Source organism: Camelus ferus, chromosome 1 (assembly GCF_009834535.1).
Source record: "Camelus ferus isolate YT-003-E chromosome 1, BCGSAC_Cfer_1.0, whole genome shotgun sequence".
NCBI lineage: Eukaryota > Metazoa > Chordata > Mammalia > Artiodactyla > Camelidae > Camelus > Camelus ferus.
In genome coordinates, this window is record NC_045696.1 from 58,518,737 (window position 1) to 58,540,536 (window position 21,800).

At 36.7% G+C, this 21,800-nt stretch overlaps 1 protein-coding gene across 1 annotated transcript in view; it reads left to right on the forward strand.

The window, feature by feature from the left end:
• Positions 1–1,758: 1,758 nt before the first annotated feature.
• SEC22A (SEC22 homolog A, vesicle trafficking protein) overlaps positions 1,759–21,800 on the forward strand; it is a 58,009-nt gene continuing 37,967 nt past the window's right edge. Inside the window, 4 exon segments of the mRNA XM_006189853.3 lie at positions 1,759–1,868; positions 7,954–8,154; positions 20,195–20,358; positions 21,510–21,704. Coding sequence (XP_006189915.1) covers positions 7,973–8,154; positions 20,195–20,358; positions 21,510–21,704 — 541 coding nt within the window. The 5' untranslated portion in view covers positions 1,759–1,868; positions 7,954–7,972.

Below are 21,800 nucleotides of genomic sequence, written 5' to 3' on the forward strand. Positions count from 1 at the left end.
TGAATTAAATACACTGGTGTAATCAAGATCCAGATCAAGAACATTATTAGAACTCCAGAAGCCCCCTAGTGGCCCTTTCCAAACACTAATACCACCTAAGGGTAACCAATATCCTGACTTCTACTCATATACTATTTTTGTCTGTTTTGAATATTCTATAAGTGGAATTGAGTAGTATATAATTTTTGTGTCTGGCTTATATCAGTCAGTTTTATGATTGCAAGATTCATCCATGCTCTGCACGCAGTTGATGATTGTTCATCCTCTTTCCTGTATACTACTCCATTATGTGAATATTCTAAAATTTATTTATCCTATAGAATTTATATATATGTGTTTTGGAAACCATTGGAATACATTTCTGTTGCATATATACCTAAGAGTGGAATTGCTGAGTTAAACCCACTCCAACAAACACCAAATTTATACAATTAGTCTAGACATTTCTTCTGAACTCCAGTTACATATCCAAATCTGTTTGTCATCTCCATTTATAAGCATCTCAAATTTAACATATCCTAAACCATTTGTTCCTCCTTCCATGTTTCTGAATCAGTAAATGGCTTCTTAATTCACCTAGTTACTTGCAGAGTCATCCTTAATGCTCCTCTTTTCCATACCCTTCTCATCAAGCCAATTCATTATTAAGTCCCTTGGATTCCACCTCTGATTTATGTGTCTCAAAATTATCCAACTCTTTGTCTCTACTCTACTCTACTGCCATTACCCTAGTTTAAGCCACTATCATCTCTGGCCTTGACTAATGTAACTGTCTCCAAACTGGACTCCCAGCAACCCCTCCTGCCCTCTTGCAAACTATTCTCTACAAACAGCCTAAGTGAGCTTTTAAATATGTAAATCAGATCCTACTTAACACTCTATTAGCTGCCCATTGACCTTAGGATACTTTCCAAAATACAGTATAAAATCTATAATGTGGCCAGGAAGAGCCTGCATAGTCTGGCCTCTGCCTCATCTCAGCTCAAGCTTGCCCCCTACACCTCAACCACACTGACTTCCTTTCACTTCCTAGAACAGATTAAGTTCTTTCATGCCCTGACAACCTCAGACATAATGTTCCTTTGCCCTGCAACATTCTTTAAGGCTCTTACATATGCCTGGAACTTAAAAGGCACTCCTTCAAAGAGCTCTCTTCCCTGATAGTCCTGATTAATCTATCATCGCACCCACTAATTTTCCTTCATAGAACTAATCACAATTTATAATCTTGTAATGATTTATGCTTTAACATCCCTTGCTCCTACCATACTTTAGATTCCATGGAGTGTTGTTTAGATTCACTCCTTTAACCCAGTGCCTCTAATACCGTGCTTGGCACATGGTATGCAGTCAGTAGTGCTTGTTTAATAATGCATGACGGATACAAAAGCTGGAAGGGGCCGCAGGAACAGCATCTGGCACTTCTTTGCCAAGATTAGGTGCCTCCCCGTGTGTGATGGTAGATGGGGCAGGTCCTCTGCTTGTTCACTTAGAAGGGATTTATCCCCCCCTGCTCCTTCGGTGTTTGCTGTAGGGCCGCGTGAGAAACAAACTACCTCCAGATACAGACGGCAGGCGAGAGAGATCAGCCTTACTTGTGAGGGGCAGCATTATCTGTCACCAGAGAATTTTGCACTCTCTTGGGGTAGAAGCGTGAAAAGTAGCTGATCTTCCCTGGAGGGGGCGGGGCAGTGTGTCCTTCCCCCACTACCTGATTGGCCTGGCGAGCCGAGGGAACGGGGGCGGGGCTTCATCCCGCCGGGCGCCAGCCACGTTGCACGCGGGGCTGCCCCGAGGAAAGGCCACTCCCCGGCCCCACAATGCATTGCGGGCCGCGTCACTCGGAGCGGCGGGTCCCAGCTCGACAGGTACGGCCCGGCCCCTCCTAGTCCTCGTTCTTCCCTTCTCACGGTCGCCCGGACGCCTGGCTGGCCGTTCCCTCTCTCTTCGTCTTCTTCCACAGCCTCCGCCCTCTCTCTCGAGACTACAGACCTACTCCGGGCGGGAACAAAGCTCGTGGCTTGGGGGCGGGAGCCGGGAGTCGTCGGAACCGCGGAGCTTTGGAGGGGCAGGATTGTGGGACTTCGTCCCCTTCGACTTGAGGGGTCTGTGGGGCCGCGCAAATGGCAGTTGCCCTTCAGCTGACTTGCCCAGTTATGGGGCAGCCTGGGCAGGGGACCGAGGGGGTGGGACAGTAGCTCTTGGCTGCCAGCGGTGGGGGGCATTCCTTGGCGCCCAGGTGTCAGAAACACGGTGACCTAACTGGGCTGCTTAGGTGGCCCAGAGAACTTGACGTGACATTTCTTCTTTTAGGCAGAGTGTCTTACTTTGCCTTTTGTGGGATCGAATGAGTATTGAGCCCAAAGATTTGCCCGCGTTGGCTCACGAAGAACTCTTACGGCCCTGTTAATGTTAATGGCACTTTGGGAACGGTGTTTCATTAGGGACACCTGAGCAATTGACGCCACAGATGGAAGAGAGTTCCGAAATAGGAGGCCGAACCACCGCCGGCTTTAATTTCTCTGCCATTGAAAACAGCGTTGGCTTTTTCTCTTCCTTAGTTTCCTAGATTATCCACCTGGGGCAGTGGCAGAGCTTGAGAACCAGTTCCTCCTGTGCCTCTTCAGCCAAGGCAAAGCCCAGGGCTAAATTAGTGTCAGCCACCAGGTGGGAGATGTTGGGATCCCAGTTAACAGGTGAAACAGCCACTCTTTAAACTCTGAGTCACATTTCGGCTTAACTGGCATTTGCTCAGGAGCTAAGTAAGATAATAAGAATTCAGGCAATGCCTCCAAAAGTACCTACAATTTCTAGTGTAGGAAGGCGGTGTAGCTCAGTGTTTGAACCTGATGTCTGTGACTATGCCCTGCCCTAAGTTAAGGGACATTTTGTCATTTCCTATGTTGAGAACCATGATTTCAATTTAGTGCCTTTTCTTGGTGTATGACTGATTCTTAAAATTCTAAGTGTATTTTATACCGGTGTATGAACAGAGCCCAGGTCTTATCAAAGGGGTGCCTGTGACCTTCTTATCCTTGTAGTTGAGTAAGAAGCTCAAATATGTTGAGAGGCAGTGTCTCACAGGACAGGTAGAGTTAGGCCCAAGTTTGTCTGTCACTTGCTAGTTTAGGGATTGAATAAGTTACTTTTCTGAGCTTGAATTTCCTCAGAGGTAAAGTGGAGCTGATAGTATCTACCTCACAGGTTATTGCAAGGCTTAAATGAGGTAGTGTGAAAAGGTGTCTGGTAAATAGAGGGCAGTCAATAAATACTAATATCAAACACTTAATATTGTACTTTTAGTCTGCAAGGTGATGTTTCAGTTTCCTTACATGTCCCGATGAGGTAGGTACCATTAGTATCTTTTTTTTTTTAAACCCTATGGGATAGATACTGTTGGTAGCCACAATTGACAGATGAGGATATTGAATATAAAAAGGCAAAGCTTGCCCAAGTTTACACAGTTACTACATGGTGGAGCCAGTTTTTGAAACCAAGGAAGTCTGGTTCCAGAGTTCATCCTGTGAACTACAGTCCTATACTGCTTCTTAAAGAAAATGTAAGCTGGTTTTTAAAATTACTATTATTTCAAAATGAGTAGCCAGTTTCTGTATCATTGGGTTCTTGCTCCTTGTTGGTTGTAGGAGGTAGTACAGTGATGTAGGGATACAAGAGACTTAGGTTTAAGCACCAGTTCCGCTCTGTATTAGCAATGTGATGTTGATAAAGGGCTCCTCAGTTTCCTCATCTGTAAAATGGAGATTATATCTGCCTCACTCTTTGTGAACTGTGGGGTGTTACACAAATGATTGAGGCATTTGTGCATGTGTTGGAGGCCTTGTTCCAAGATGTGGGTATAATCTCCTCTGGAGCCTGAGGGCTTATACATATTGTGCAGTACAGGCACCTGTAATAGCGATACCAAAGGCTGCTAGTAAGGTGGAGGGCTCAGGCAAAGCTACAAAATAAACTCTGTTTGTTCTTGCTACCCTTTCCTCTTCTCTTCAAGCTCTATCTCCCTGGTGCCTTCCTGCTAACCTATGGCTGTATAAAGTCCTTCCCTTTGCACTCAATCTTGCCCCCACCCTGTGTATCACAGTTAGTATAGCTTTCTTCCCAAATAATCCCCCAGTTCCCACAGGTACTTTTAATAAAATAATATGTACCAAGATAGTGTTTCCCAAACTTTGGTAACATCAAATAGGTAAGATAATTTGAATGATAAACAATGAACATTAAAAAAATTCTCCCAAAATTTTCACACACACATTTTAGTGAAACAAAAGAAATATTCTGTGTATTTTAATTTAAGTTAGGACAAGAACCTAACACCTTAAAACTGATTTCACAGATACTATTCTTAAGGATAGGGCAAAAAATAAATCAATTGAAAGACTTGTATTTGGTCGAATAATAGTACAGGTGGGATGCAGATATGATAAGACTTCTGAAAATGGTACTTGAGTGAAGTTTGGAAAATAATGAACTAAAATAAAATATGAGTGATTAACCCATTATGAAATGTTTTTATCTTAAAAGAGGCATTTATGAAAACATCTTGCTGGAAAATAGATATAAAATGTACTCATATGTTGGGTTTTGTTATTTTTTTGAGAGATTACCTCCCTGGTACCTTGGGCCTACAGTCATTACCCCAAAAGGTTGTGAAGCAGAGAGGTGAGCACCTTGTTATCTTGGGTCTAAAGGGTTGCTAACCACTGCTATTGGAGTTTGGCATTGTGGGAGTTTATTTTCCTCAGACTTCCATAAATGTTTACTCAGACCCACCAAGGTTCTAACTTGGGCTTTTTCCTCTAGCAGTTACTATTGGGGAAAGATATACAGGCCAGGAGTCAGATTCCCTCTAAGTCTTCTCCTGCTGCGTAAAGGCACGTTACATTTTCTGCGTTAAAAGTAAAGGAAAGTGGACCAGTGACCTAAAAGTGTATCTATGGCTCTGGTAGAACTATTACTGCTCTTGAATCTTCCCATGGAAGTATTTTAACTTCTTCCTTTCCTCAGTTCCCACTGGCTCTTCCTTGGTTTTTCCAACCATGACCTTGCCTAAACTCTAAGGGTTTTCCTAACCCTAGCTTGGCCTTGACGTGAGCAGATACCTTTTTCTCCTGCCATAGCCCAGATAAGATTGGAGCGTGTATCTGTTTTTTAAGGAACTGTATTAAGAATCGAGGTTAAAAAAAAAAACGGGGTATATTTATTGAGTTGATAAAGAAGAGATTGCTTATCCTAAGGTGATTGAAATCTGCCTACAAATTAGTTAAGCCTGGCATTGTTCACTTGACAGTCATCCCAATTACTTTTCTTAGTTCACTGGTTTGGATGCTAGGTCAGATTACTCTAGAAGGAAGAGATTTAACTTTTTCTTCTTAAAGAAATCTTATTTACTGATAAATGGAAGCAGTTCTCTGACACCATTTCAAGAATTTAGATAGGAAGTATCTCTGCAGTATTGTGTTTTTGGTTACAAGCCTTAAAGTGTGTATTAGGAATATCTGAAAGGCAAGTTTGTCTAACCATAGTTTTCCAATTAGTAAAGTGGTGGGCAGCGTATCTTGTGTTTGCTGTTTTCATCTGAATTTCCTTAATTTTGGACTGATGCTCCTTAGTGGTAGGACCTATCTATTCCTAATGTGTGACATAGCCCCTGACATACATTATGTACTCAATAAATGTTTGTTGAACAATTGGAACTTACAGGTTGGTATTCTTCTCAGTATATGTTTTAGGAAGTATGACTCATATCCTGTCTTTTGAGTCATAAAAAGGAAAACAGTAACTTTAAAGATTACATGAAAGTTGGCACTCTGTAATAAAGATTTTTCATAATATATCTTTTGGGATCCTAGAAAGATCAGGCATAAAAGAATGCAGTCTACTTTTAAATATTACTAAGAAAATGGATATTTGGAAACTTCAAGTCGGAATCCTTGCCCTCATGTTAATTCCCTGAGTGGTCATTGTGTTGCAGTATGCTTCTGGAAAGACAAAACTTTATATTTAAATAATAATTGTGTAAGGTTATGAAGTAAGACATTTTCCTAATTTCTTACACTAAGGTTAAATGTTACAGTTGTGGTTTAATAAATAAAACATGGTAACAATTTTTAAAAGAGGTTTATAGTATAGACATTATCCCTTGAGGGATACCAGCTTTCTCTTGCTACTGCTTTTAGAAGAAAAAAGAAACTGGTTGAATAGGAAAAAAAAATGATTTGCATATGTCATGTTGGAACTTTTGTTAAAGGTTTCCTTTATGGTAAAAGCTAATTTAATTTCTGCTGGGTTTTTTTTCCTTTTAAATAAATGGGGGAGAAAAATATTAAAGGGTGATGACATATTAATACCAGCTTTTCCTCTAATTTCCTCATGAAGAGAGAAAAGGGAAGTAAATTGAATGCATAGCTTTATTATTTGGATTAATCTTTATAGTCAGTTACCATCATGAATGGGCATTCAGATTTCAACTTGACATAGCAACAAAAGCTATAGACCGCTGGTTTCCAAACCCGGTATAGTTGATTTTCTATGTCATTTTTTGATATATTACTATCTCAGTTTTTTGTTTTTGGAGTGAGAAAATACTGACCTAGCTGAGCTGGGAAGGTAAGGATTAATTTAGTCTCTGAGATACAATATCATGAAAAAAACCCTATGAAATTGTTACCAGATTTTTCAGTTTTTACTAGTTGTGCCTAGTGCTAGTGAAGGGGAAGCATTTAGTGGCATTGTGCTCCAGTGGCCTGGCAGGAAAGAGTTATCACTGAATTTCAGACTGTGAACATGTTTTAATTCAGTGTTTTTCAAAGTATTATCATTAGACAAGTAAGCATGGTAATTACCTGGAAAATTTGCTAAAAATGGAAAATTCTCAAGCCCTACTCCATAGTCAGTGAATCAGAATTTTTGGAGGATGGGCCCAGAAATCTGCATTTCTTAATAAAAATTCCAGTAGTTTTTATACAGGCTGAAATTTGAGAACCACTGTGTGTGTGTGTGTGTGTGTGTGTGTGTGTGTGTTTTAAATGAAAATTTGACTGTCTACCTGATTTCTTTCAGACTTAGGCCTATCCAGTCCTTTTATTTATCTTTTGTAAAACATGATTAGAATATAGTAAAAGAGGTCATTATGATTTACTTTCTGGTGAAAAAATTGAGAAGCATATCAAAACTAGTATTCCTTTAGCTTTAAGATTTATTTTAAATAAAAATAGTTTTTTCTGATTATAAAAGTAATATGTGCCCATTGTGGAATATTATGGAGATTTAGGAAATTATAAAATGATAAATATCACCCATTATACTATTTCCTGGAGATAAGAATAGTAATTTTGTCATGTTTTCTTCCAGTATTTCTTTCTCTATTTATCACTCCTTTCTGCTTTCTCTGTGTCTTTATGGAAAATAACATATGCAGTTTTGATCCTGCTTTTTCTCTACCTAACATATAAGCATTTTACCACACTATTAAACTGATTTTCACAGACATAACTTTTTGTTGCATTATATTCCATCATAGGGGTGTACCATAGCTTATTTAACCATTCTCCTATTGTTGCATGTTTGTTGTTTTCAATTATTTCTAGGAGAAAATCTCTTTATGTTTAAAATTTTGTCTAAAGCTGATTATTTTCCTTTAAGATAGGGTTATATATTTAAATTTATTGTGGTCATAGGGCATAAATATTTTTAAATTCTTGTTGAATATCACCAAATTGTTTTGAGAGTCGTGTTTATTCCAGTATTTACTTCCACATATACTTATGGAAATGCCAGAAAGCAAATATTTTTTTTAATAGCTAATTTGTTGCAGAAAGCATGGTATGTCATTACTTCAATTAGTATGTCTTTATTAGTGAATTGCACGTTTTTGCACTATGTTTACAGCTGTGTCTTTAATTTCTTACCTAACCCAAATTGTTCATTTTGTTTTAGGTCCTCTCTGTCGGTTGAAATGTCTATGATTTTATCTGCCTCAGTCATTCGTGTCAGAGATGGACTGCCACTTTCTGCTTCTACTGACTATGAACAAGGCACAGGCATGCAGGAGTGCAGAAAGTATTTTAAAATGCTCTCCAGGAAACTTGCTCAGCTTCCTGATAGATGTACACTGAAAACTGGACATTATAACATTAAGTAAGACTTTACTTTGCTCCATTAGAATCATTTGCTTAGTGATTGTTATTTTAATGAAATTTAAGTGGTCAAAATAGAAATTAGTGTTTGATTAGGAGAATTTGTTCAAGTCAAGAGTCATGTGGTTGTGAACTTACACTATATAGTTTTCATCATGTCATCACACTTTTTGCAGTTTCTCTGTTTATGTCTGACTTTAGAGAATCTTATAGTTCTGCAGATCACAGGTGTTCTATCTTATAAGTTGAACTTTGGATATTTATTGGTATTCTTACATGCCCAGGAAAACTGTAATGGGAAATATGAAAAATCATATATGAGACTTGCCCTCAAAGAACTTAAGAAGTTGGCATCCAGTGAGAAGGGGGTAGTGCACATCACTACATATTGCATATAAAGAAAGTGAAACTGGGTGATGAGAGAGTGACTTTATGGTGGTCAAGGGCCTCTCTAAGAGAGTAACATTTGAACAGAGATGTAAAAGATGTGAAAGAAGTCGGTCTTATGAATGCTTTAGATGAAGAGCAAGGCAGAGGTAACAGTGCAGAAGGCCTTCAGTACAGATCAAGGGATGGAAAGAAAACCAAGCAGTAAGGACAATTAAGAGAGTGGTGGAAGGTGAGGTTAGAAAGGTAGAAATGGGACAGGTTTCGTAGGGCCTTCTAGGCTGTGATTAGGAATTTGGATTGAGTGTAATGTAATAGGAAGCCACTGGATAGTTTTAAGCTGGAGAGTTATATAATCTGATTTTGGCTTTGAGTAGATCATCCTTGCTGCTCTATGAAGAATGGACTCTTAAGGGAGAAAGAGTGGAAGCAAGAGAGATCATTTAGGAGACTTTTAGAGAAGTTGAGGTAGAGGTGATTCTTATAACTTGAATAAAGGTGATAATGATGAGAAGGTGTATTTGGGCTATATTTTAGGAGTAGCACTAACAAATCTTCCTAATGGATTGAAGTGGGATGTGAGGGAAAGAGAATAATCAAGAGTTATCTCTAGATTTTTTGACCTTAAGAATGTCCATAATTACTTGGATAATGGAGCTGGAATGTGCAAGGCTAGAGGATGTGAATTTCAGTGGTAAAAATCAAGAGTTCTGTTTGGACTTAGGTCCGAGATGCCTACTAGACATCCAAGGGGCACTGTCAGGTAGACAGTTGGATGTATAAGTCTGAAGTTTAGTGAAGAGAGACAAGTATGAACATGTAGATTTGGGGGTCAGCTTACAATTGATAATCAAAACCATGGGAATAGTTAAGACCACCTCAGGGAGCATACACATGAAACAATGGAGAGCAATTAACTCCTGAGCAGTTTGATACTGATTGTGCATACAATGGGAAATCAGATAAGAACAAGGTCCATATGGAATATAATAAGGAGAGGGCTTTGTTACTGAGATGAAACATGAGCCATGTCCTGAAGAATTAGTAAAATTTGGCTAAGGCAGAGAGGAGGGCGTTCCAGCTGTAGGGAGAAGGCAAGATAAGTAAAGAATGTAGTATTGTAGGTGCATTAACCTGCTTGGCCTGGCATAGTGAATGGTGATTCAGAAATAGTTATGGTAAATGTGAGATAATTAGTGTGGGGCCAGATCCTGGATTTCCCTGAAAGTTCAGTTTGAGTGTTGTCATTTCGATGATATGATAGGTTATAGGAAGCTGTTACTGCAGGTTTGAGGAAAATGACTTGGTTAAAAAACAATGCTGAGACAGTGAAATACAGGGTGAAATGGAAAGTCTGAGAAGAGGAGAGAAATCAGCTTATAATTAGGGCTTGAGCTAGTAACATACAAGTGCAAGTGAAAAAGAAAATGCCAACCAGAAAGACACTTGAAAAGAATCATTTAAGCCTGGTAATATGGAATGCCAGAGATGAAGAGAAGGAAGGGACAAAGATAACTTAGAATTGGAATTGGACAAAACAGGAACTTTGGAAAGGGTTGCTTGTGGGGTGAGGAAGAAGAGGAAGACAGTGAAGCTCCATCTTGAACATCTTAATTGAGCTTATGACAAGGAGGACCAGTTAAGGTGGTAGTAGAGACTCATTCACATGGAAATTGGAACTGTGAGGGTAGAAATGCCCACAGAGTTTCTGAGAGGCACAGAATAGTACCTTGGAGAAGGTCTATATTTACTTGGATCACCTGGGATAATGAGCTGTTATCTTTAATTGGGCTTTCTGAGAGTTTTAATTAGAAAATGTGGTGGTGGTGATGGTGGTTTAAAATATATCTAAAATCTCGGCCTACTTCTGTTTTTTGAAGAAAAAGCCTGAAGCGTTCTAATATTTAATAATCAGGCTCTTTTAATGCCCTGGGTGATTATTCTGAGTTTCAGTTTTTGTGTAGTATTGTAGACAGATGTCAACATTACAGAAGATTGGCTTGAATGTATATTAATTCTGGCAGGTATCCTGGACTTAAAAAAACACAACTCTTTTGCAAATGTTTTTGTTCCTCTACCTTATTGTCTTAAAGCTAGAGTAGAATGTAGTAAAATTTTAACAGTCCTCCAATGCTGTTTAATTGTTAATTCTAGATTTTGTATTATTTATTTGCACCCCATGTTATTCCACAAAGGATGTCAGGCAATTTACAAAAAAAAAAAAAAAAAAGAATTCACGAAAACAGGTAAGAGAATTGTATGAAGGAAATAAACCAAAGTAACATTTCCTTCTGGAGAGACAAACCATGTAGTTTGTTCATTTTTTAGGAAAGGGCTATGGATATTGTCCTGAACTTCCTTGGAGGCCAAAGCAAAGAGGGATAAAAAAATATGCTGTGTGGACCATTTATAGGATTCACAATATCCATTGGATAAAAACATTGCTTATCATGTTACTGAAACCTGATGTACATAAAGAGAGACAGCATTTGGACAGCATTCTTCCAGCAGCCACAATAATGAGCTTTTTATGATTTTTCTTATAATATTCCTTAGCGTAAACAAATGACATAATGCAGAAGGCAGTTTTATGGGAGTGTTTAGGAGTGGAATGAATCAGCAGAGGTCTAATCAGCCTGATCTAAGAATACAATTTAGAAATGTCTAAAGGAATAAATAGATTACATGGCCCTTAGAAACACACACAGAAAAGCCTTTCATATATTATTTTTGTAGCCAAGTTTTAAAGAAGGATTGAACAACAGAATTTTTATTTCTAGTTCCTGACAAGAACCTGGACTTCATATATTTTCTATCATTGATTAGAAACCTTGTTAGTTGGTTTCTAGTTTATTGAAGTTTTTATGCTATGTAACAATAAATTTAGCCTGAAATATATAAAATTGGGAATTTACGTGTGTACCTGACTTATTTAAAATTCTCATATGACACCTTTTTCTAACCACCATGAGTTTGCCAGATAAAACTCAAAGATCTGCAGTAGTCATCTAGCACAGCGTGAAACCAGCACTAGTTTGGTTTCCTAGCCATGTTTCTAAATGCTTTTTCTTTCAAAGCCCAGTTTACAGCTTACTTCTTTTGAATTACCTTCTGCCTCATTACTGCTGTTTAACTTCTCTAGTGGTTTCCCTCCCTTCACAGACAATCTGTAGAACTTGATGGACTTTTTCATCATTTTTTTCTTTACATTTTTAAAAATTTCTATATCCACTCTCTACAAATAGGTTGTAACTAATTGAGAGAATTGATCTGCCCTCCTCTGTATTATTTTTGATTCCTCATCTCTTAGTATTGTGGTCTTCAAATTTGTACAGAAATCAAAATGCTCTTTGCAGAATACCACTAAGAAGCAAAACTAAGTGTATAATTATGTGTTAAATCAGATTATACATCACGTTAGATTCTACTTCAGTAGGTAGAGAAAGACCAGAGTTTTGAGGGAAAAAAAAATAGGTAAGTAACATTTAAAATTGAGAACTTCCCTTTAATTTTCTCACCCTGTATATGGGAAACTGATGAATTTCATCAGACTATAGTAGCTGCATACTTTAGTTCAGCTAATGGAGCGTGTTCTGTAGAGACTGGCTTGTGCTGACACAGAGCCTTGCACATACAATAGCTGCTACATGAGGGAGGGGTGGTTGTTTGTGGGATATGGCAGTGTTCAAAGTGCCATGGAGTTAAGTCTTCATTTTCTTCAAAATTCTTCACCTTGGCTCATTGATTGGGGGTGGGGGCTGCATAATCCAGTTTTGCGATTTCTCTTCATATTACATAGTGATACAACAGTTATTTGCATAAAATTTTAAGGAATTCATCTCTTTTATTAGTTGAAGGATACTCCTTAAATTGTAATAAATAATATATAAACTTACTACTTAAGAAACAACAATGGTCATAGCAATAATTATGAACCATATGAAAATTAAGTTGTGTCTTATGAGATCTTAAAACTTTGAGGTTGGTTTTAGGTGTTTAAAAATCATAGTTGTACATTTTGAGATCCCTTTAAACATTGAGACACTTATCTTATGAAAATACAAACCCTTTGGGAGGTCAGTCATACTCTGTTGAGTTTTAGCGCAAGAAATAAAATTCCTTAGTTCTTTCACAGCAAATTCATTTGAAGTCTGATAGTGGCTGTGGGCTTCATAGGTTCTCTTCTTACCCTAGAAGTCACTTTCTTCATATTTGTCCCCAAACTGCTACCTCCAGCTGGGAATGCTGTTTTGGACTTAACCTGCCTTTTGGTTTTTGTTTCTGGATTTCCTTTCACTCTTTGGTGGTTTTGTTTGTTTGTTTGTTTCACTAATATTTTCTGATTACAAGAATAGCAACTTCAGCAATGACCCAGTTATTAAAAATACCAGCAATTGCCAGGTGCTTTACTTATCATTAAATTTAAGTTAAATTTAAGAAACTTATTCAAAGTCCCAAAGCTAATAAATGGTATATCTTGACATGCAATCATTTGTCTTCAGCATTCACATTATTCTCTGGTAAAAGAAGAAGTGGCCTCCCTTTACCCTTAACCTCTTTCTTGATAGGGCAAGGAGAAATTAACCAGGGAAGAGAATTTAGTAAAACTACTCTTCCCCTTTTGGTTGAGAAATGATGAGCAGCAGGGTATGTGTGAAGTCTGGAATTGATGAGAGCATGGCCTCACTAGACAAGGTGTTTAGGAGGGAGGGGGTATAGCGGGGGAATGCAACCCACCTATAGATACCAAACCACTTGGGGGAGGAAGATAACCTGTGTTTTGTCTCATTACTAGTATTGTATTCCTTTTCCACTGCTTATTATGGTAAAAGCCACAGCTTTTCAGCACCATGTATGTTAAATAGGCTCTTATAAACTGGAACCTAATTGCTCTAAAATTACAGTTTCTTGTAGGAAAATGAGTTTTAGGTACAATAAACTTGTGGAATACAACAGTAAAATTAGGGGCTATCTATGATTGGTTACCTAGAATAAGTCAGGATCTTCATTCTCTGGGGTGTGAAGGTGTTAGGGTTAGTGGGAAAGGGTGAGTTAGGAGATAGATTAACTCTGCAGAAAAAGAAAATGCAGGATGTCAAAGGCAAATTTTGCATCCAAAGCTCTGATGGTATAATCACCTTTGGCCACTTCAAATCATCTGTTTCTCCTTTAGCTGACTGTTGTTAAGTTGCTATCATCTGGCATATTACATATTTTCTTATTTGATGAGGTTTAAATTAGTGACTAAAATGGGTCTTTCATCCATGGGATAATGTATTTATGATTTAGCTCTTCACCGTTGGAGGGTAATTGAAGGTTGGCTACCTAAGAGAGGAGTAAGTGAGAAAATATGTTCTTGTAGAATGCTGCACATGGAGGACACTCAGTGTTTGTGAGCTCTTTCTGTCCCACTGATGGTGAAGTCTTGTTTTCACTTTGTTTCTTATCAGATGTATTTGGTGATAATAAATTCATAGGGCATATTCACTTTCATAAAGTCAAACCATTTTTTAATATTTAAAAGTTTAAGTGCTTTATTTTATAGAATGGAATTTATTGTGGAAAGTTCTGTTTAAAAAATAACATTTTTCTAAAATGTCACGAGTATTTTGACAAGAGTTGTGTTGGATCTGTAGATTGCTTTGTGTGGTATGGCCACTTTGATAATGTTGATTCTTCCAATCCAAGAGCACAAGATATCTTTCCATTTCTTTGTATCATCTTCAGTTTCCTTCATCAGTGTTTCACAGTTTTCAGAGTATAGGAAACCTCCTTGGTTAAGTTTATTTCTAGGTATATTATTGTTTTTGATGCAATGGGAATGTTTATGCTAGTTATAAAATCCTGGTTTTTGAAGTGAAAAAAAAAGTGAATGAAGGGCTGCAAATGGCAAAATTAAAAAAAAAATAACCTTTTTCTTATATTTAGCATCTTTAAGAATAGATTAGCGATGGCATGTCCTACTAAAGAACTTGTCTTCACCCAGGAAGGTGGCAAACATGGCTACAAGGGATAAGCAGATTTTCTATGTGCAGTGGTACAGTTGGAGAATGAAAATTATGTGTAATACAAATATTATTACTGTTTCAATTTATAGTTTGCTATATACTTTAGCATGCTACATGCTATATCTTCCATGTTACAAAATACAGTTTAGTTTCTTTAATCTTGTTTTGTATATCATTGTTTTAAGTACATTCCCGACACCTAATTGCAGGTGCCTGGAACCCAGGGACTTGGTCTTGACATCAGAGTCTATAGAGTAGAATGCTAGACATATGCTGGGTGCTCTGTTACTTGCTGTGGGGAAGACCAGTGTTTTCACTAATTATTTAGTTTGGTGCAGCAAGCTAGAATTGTCCTAAAATGTCAATGTTTAATTGGTGGTGTCTAAAATTTCTTTGGCATTTCATAAATAAAATTAGATACCAGAAAAAATTTACTGTCTAAAACCGCTTACTCATTTTGTTGAACTTTAGGAATCACCTGAGTTATGGCCTGCTTGGATGCATGGTAAAATTAACTTTTAAACAAAATGATTGAAATAGCTAAGTCCTCTTTATCTGGAGTTTGAACTTCCACCAGCTTTATCTACTCAAGACACATTTGATCCTGAAAGACTGTAAAGAAGTTACTAGTGTGTGTGCTGGAGAAAAACCAAAGATGCAGTGAGGTTTGATAAATTCCTTGGCCAGAAGAAAGGAGGTAGCTATAGAGATCAAAGCCCATTGGCCCTAAAGCCCAGAAGTGGAAGGAAATAAGAAAGAAAAATAAAGTTAGAGCAAAGTAGGAAGAAAACAACTGCAATTTAAGATTTGTGCTCAAGTTGGAGAAAAGAGGACTTTGTTGTTGTTGTGAAGATTAGTAATGACTGTGATAAAAAGAAAGCAGACATACTTGTTAGACCGTTATAGCTATCTGGAGGTACTCACTACAGAGGTGAGTAGTTCTACATGGTCCCTCTCTTTAAAGTACGGAGATGTTGAAGTCTCAACTGATCTGAACTCTGAAGCCTTCTGGGAACACTGACCTGGAAGAGCAGATGAAGGCCTGTTTTCTTCTGTCATTAGTCAAGTGTTTATTGAGTTGCTGCTTTATGTAGATACTGCTGAGCTGTATAATTGTCTGTGCACAATATACTAAGCAAATTAGGTATAAATGAGTAAATGAATCATGCCATCTTTGCACTCATTTATTTGCTACTTTATTGAGCACTTATTGTGTACTAGACACACAATATTCTAGATGCTAAGAATACAGTTGTGAACCATACAGAAATCATCCCTGCTTTCACAGAGTATACATATTAGAGGGGCATTACAGCAAACATACAAATATATAATTACAAACTGGGTTAGTTAAATGAAGAAAAATAACAGGTGCTACGATATAAGCATGGAGGTGGGATCAATTTAGATGATTTGCTCTGTAAAGGGCTTTTTTTTTTTTTGCCATGTATGTTGGATTTATTTTAATTTTTGCAACTTGCGTCTTGATTTTCATTTATTAGTGTCCTGGAGGGACTTTTTAAGTCTAAGAACTGAAGGATGAGTAGGAATAGCCAGGTCAGAATTGGAGCATGGTAGAGGTAGGGTTGGGGATATTGCAAATGGGGAAGACAGAATTCGTGAAACTTCTCAGATTGAGAGTTAGAGAATGGGAGGTAGAGAGGGAACTGGTATGCTTGAGGATCTGAAACAAGACTAGTGTGGCTGGAATGCAGAGGGGGAGTGGAGTTTTACAAGGTAAAGTGGAGAAATTGGTAGAGCTTCCCAAATACTTTTTTGATACGAGTTCCAAAATCCTCAAGTTTTATTGCTCTTGATTACAGGGAGAAATAGAGATTGATTTGTGGCTTGGAAAAAGTGAAAAAATGTTGGTGAATTAGAACATAATTGGTTTATACCATAGGAAGTTTTGTTGTGGAAAGAATGTTGGCTTTGGAGTTAGAACTAAGCTCTTCCCAGCTCTGTTTTGTAATGTTGTGTGGCCTTGGGTAAATTACTAAGCCTCTCGGAGCCTCTGTTCCTTCATATGTGAAATGGAGATGGTAATGCCCCTTTATTGTAAGAATGAAATTAGATAAAATATGTAAAGCACTTAGCAAAGGACCTGGTTCATACTAAGTGGTCTGTAAATTGTACCTGCTACTGTTACTACTGCTTCTCTTCTTCCTCCTCTTCAAAGCAGAAGGACAACCTCCAGATTGTCTATAAAAAGTGAACTAAATGAACCTGATGGACAGGCTAAAGCCTGCACAAACCGTCATGCCTCTAGTGACCTTAGACTATTTGATATGAGTAGTCCTCAGTGCAATGGTAGGAGTCTCAGTTTGTCCCAGTGATATGAAAAAAGCAGAATTTTTGATAACAAAGGTGTAAATCCACTGCACTGTATATACTTTTGGAAAACTGGCTTTGCATTTCAAATAAAGACAGTTTTGTAAGGGGTAAGTTCACTATGAAAAGTCATAATATTATAGAACACTTTAGAGTATTTTCATAGAGCATCATGCAATTATAGTAAAACAAAGGCTTTGGAATAAAGACTCTGAAAATGTTAATATACAATCTTAAAAACGTAAGATTTTCTTAATGTTTCTATTTCTTTTCACAAATAATTCTCCACTTAAATTGAATGCAAGCAAGAGAAACCATTTGGGATAAACTGTCCTGTAAATATCTGTGGTTCACTCTGTTATTAACATGGAAATGCAGTGAACCCCCTGCCATAATACAACAAATGGAGTCTAAAAGCTTCAGTCATGTTATTGGAGGATGTGAAATAACTCCTAGATAGCCACTTGGAAGTTCCAAGTGTGTCGAAGCCAATCACCAGTTGTGTTCTATCAGAATTCAAGTTGCTGGGGTGTATATTTGAATGCTAATGACATGTCAAAGAATTTTGATAATGGCAGTGAAGTTTTTTTTGGAAAGAGAAAAGTACTTCGGAAAATCATACTTTGACTTTTGATTTAGTTGTCAATTTTGTAGAAAAACACTATATGTTATGGCTAAACCTCTTTTGATTGTGACCCATAAGAAGAGATACATTTTACCTTGTGAACATTACTTACATACAAATAGGAAACTAAAACAAAAGTTTTATGAAACAACATGCATTCCAGTATTTTCTGTTATATTCTATTTCAAGTTTTAAGAAAATGCTGTGTGTAATTCACTGAACTAATTTTATGAGTTACAACTTGCAGTTTGAAAAACGTTGCATCAGATGACTATGTATTAAGTGGAACTTCAGAAAAGGAATTCCAGGTTATTCCAGAAGCTTAAGATCAGCACAGTTTCACTAGCAGTATATCCCACATCATTAATAATTGAAGATTAATAGGTGCCAACTCCACATTATTTGGCTGCCTGGGCTGATTTTTTTTTAAGAAAGAAAGATATATGTTTATTTATTTGCATATGTATAAAATCTCACTGGAAGGATACACATGAAGTTAACAATAACATGAGTTGCTTGAGGGACAGAGAACTCCGTATCTGTGAGCAGAGGTGAGGGTAGGACACTTTAAGTATAGTATTTCCTTTCATTTTTCATTGTTAAAATTTGAGTCATGTGAATATATTTATTCTAAAGGTTAAATTAAAAATAATAAATTCTGCTTCTACATTATTAGAGAAAAAAGGGAAGGAAGGACTCTAACATGGATCAGGGTTTAGCAGTAGAAGTTGCTGTGATAGATTAGCAGTGTCTGGCACAGGAGTGGGAGTTATAGTCTGTGTGCTGTTTGCTACCTGTGATCTACCTGTTGATTGACAGTACTATAAAAGAATGTTTAAATGACTTATTAAAAAGGGTCAGTTTGTGTTCCATGCTCTGCTTATTATAGGAAAGTATATACTTTATTTTAGAAAGTTTTTTTTCAATAGAAGGTGGTTAATTTAAACATTTTATTGCTAAAGTAGAAGCTTTTTATTTTAATTTTTAATGTCTTATTTAGAAATAATTTCAAACTTTCAGAAAAGTTATACAAATAAGAAAATTACAAATAATACCTGTTCCCAGGCTCATGTTTTATTAACATTTTACACCATTTGCTTTATTGTTTTATCTACCTACCTACCTATCTATCTGATTTATTTTTATCTGTTATTTGAAGAAACTTACAAATACTGTGCCCCTTTATTCCTACTACTTCAAAGTAATTTCCTAAAATTAGGGATATTCTCTTATGTAACTATTGTACAGTCATCAGGTCTAGTAAATGTAATATTGATACCATGTTTTTACCTAATCTGCCTATTTTCCATTTTTGTCAATTGACCCAGGAATGTCCTTTATAATAAACATTTCCCCCCCCCCGGCACAGGATCCAGACTAAGGTTAGGTATTACATGCAGTTGTGTCTTTATTTTTAATATATACTTATTTTACTTATTTTTTAGGGGAGGAGGTAATTAGGTTTGTTTGTTTGTTTGTTTGTTTATTTATTTATTTATTTATTTATTTATTTATTTATTTAAAGAGGAGGTACATACTGGGGATTGAACCCAGGATGCATGCTAAGCACATTCTCTACCACTGAGCTATTCCTTCCCTGTCACTTGTGTCTCTTTGGCCTCCTATGATCAGAAACATTTCCACAGCCTTTTTTTTTTTTAAACAACATTGAGATTTTTAAAGAATACAGCCTTCTCTTCACTTTAAAGAAAACAGAATTTTGATCATTCTGATATTCCTTCATGATTAGATTCAGATTATGCGTTCTAAGCCAGAATACTACATAGCTGATATGTCTTACTGAAGATATTGCATCTGGAGGCACAGGAAGCCAATCTGCCCTTCATTAGTGATGTTAGAGTATCCTTGGTCAAGGTTTTGCCTAGTTTCTACTATATAATAAATATTTTCCCCTTGTGGCCAATAAGCAATCCACGAGAAGACACCATGCAAAATTTCCTGCTCCTCACCAAAATATCCACCTAGATTTGACATCCATTGATTATCTTTGCTTGATCCAATTTTTACTATGTTGGTTGCAAAGTGTAGATTTTTCCAATTCTAGCACTGTCTCCCCATTTACCAGTTGGCATTCTGCTATGAACAAGAGTCTTCCGTTCTTCCCTTTTATTTGTTATTATGAATGCATAAACTCTCCCCCTACCCACAATGATTTGCAGTTCATTATTATGTGAAGAGAGGATTTGATGCTGGGGTCAGTGGATGACTTCAGGAGGTCAATAATCACCTTGAAATTATATGCCAAGTTCTGTGTTGTTTTTTCTTTTTTCTGGGCAGAGTGTCCATAACTTTCATTAGAACCAAAAAGTCCTTGATTCAAACAGTGTTAAATTCTACTAGGTTGAAGAGTTGAAATCTTAAGGTATCTGTAACTTTTATATATTTGTATGTTCTTTCCCTTGTTTTCTACTCCAAGTGATAAATAACTGAACCATAGTATGTGTCCCTCACTAGGTACATTCCATCTTTTGGTCTACTGTTTTTAAGCCATAACTGAAAATAGTATTATATTTTGGTTCCTTTAATTTTTTTGCTGAAGTATGTAATAAATGTTAATATCTTTATTGCCTCTGTAGCAGCAGTTTATGGTAAATAGAGCCAGTCTTGTGAAGCAACGAATTACCTTGATTACATTTGAAATTTTAAATCCAATGTTTTTTACACTGTAGTTTTATTAGCTCTCTGGGAGTGAGCTACATGATGTTGTGCACTGAAAATTACCCAAATGTTCTGGCCTTCTCTTTCCTGGATGAGCTTCAGAAGGAGTTCATTACTACTTATAACGTGATGAAGACAAATACTGCTGTCAGACCATACTGTTTCATTGAATTTGGTAAGGGACTGATTTTTTTTTTTCCTTTTCATTATCCTGTCTCCATCCAATCATAAGCAATTTCTCATCTAATACTGAGGGGCAAAGGGAAAACAGAAAATTCAGCTGCCTTGATTTTGATAGAACAGTTTGACAAATGGTCTGTAAATTATGACAACTTCTTCATTTAGGTGCCTATTAGAAAAATTGTATTTGAGCTGTGTAGGAGATTGTGATTACTTATGCAAAGAATTAATCCCGGAGGACAGTTTCTCAATGACAAACTTATAAGCCAGAGATTCAGAGTTTTGCGTTTATGTGATAATATTTTCAGGCTGCTTAATGTAGAACAAAGGGTGGCAAACATTTGTTGGAAAGGACAGGATAATACAATTTTAGGCTTTAAGGATCATATAGTCTCTGTCACAGCTACTCAGCTCCTGCTATTACAGCTTGAAAGCAGCCATTTGCAATGAATAAATGAATGAGTATAGTTATATTCTGATAAAATTTTATTAACAAAAATCAGCAGGCTAGATTTGGCCTGTGGACATTAGTTTGCTTGACTCCTGATGTAGAAGGAAAAAAAAAAGTAAATCCAGGTTGTAAATAGTGAAAATAAAATTGGAAGATACTTAGGAAGTGTCTTTTATTGATTTCATTAAGTTTATTCTTTAAAACATATATTCTAGTGGTATAAGCAATACATAAGAAAACAGATTTATATGAACATGCAATTTATAGTGTATGTTTTAATGTAATTACAACTGATAAATACTGACAGACTTATGTTTATGAGATTAGAACCCCTATAAAAATTAAGACTTTGATTTAAATTTAAAGGGAGCTGTTTTTGGGTTTTTTGTAGAAGTTCAAAGTAATTCCTTGAAGTGGATATAATAGAAATACTCTCACTGTCATGTGATGTTAAAACCCTAGTTTATTTACAATTATTAATTTCTAGAGTATAAATTCTGGTGAGAAAAACTGATGACGCCATGATATATTAACCATTAAACACAAATAATATTAGGACGTTCCATGACAAATTGAACAGTTTGGAGTAACAAATTAAACTGTTTATTGCAAAATTTTCTATCCATAAACATCATACTCTCAAGTGATTTAATTAACGAATGACTGCAAGGAAATTTATTTTTTATTTTACATAGATAACTTCATTCAGAGGACCAAGCAGCGATATAATAATCCCAGGTCTCTTTCAACAAAGATAAATCTATGTGATATGCAGATGGAAATCAAGCTGAGGCCCCCTTATCAAATTTCCATGGGTGAACTGGGGTCAGCCAATGGAGTCACATCAGCATTTTCTGTTGACTATAAAGGTGCTGGTAAGATTTCTTCCGGTGAGTTCTGGATCTCAATTACTTCATTGAAATTTTTTTTTCTAAGACTGAGGAACTCTTAAAAACACTTTACTCTAAAATTTAATTATTTAAAAA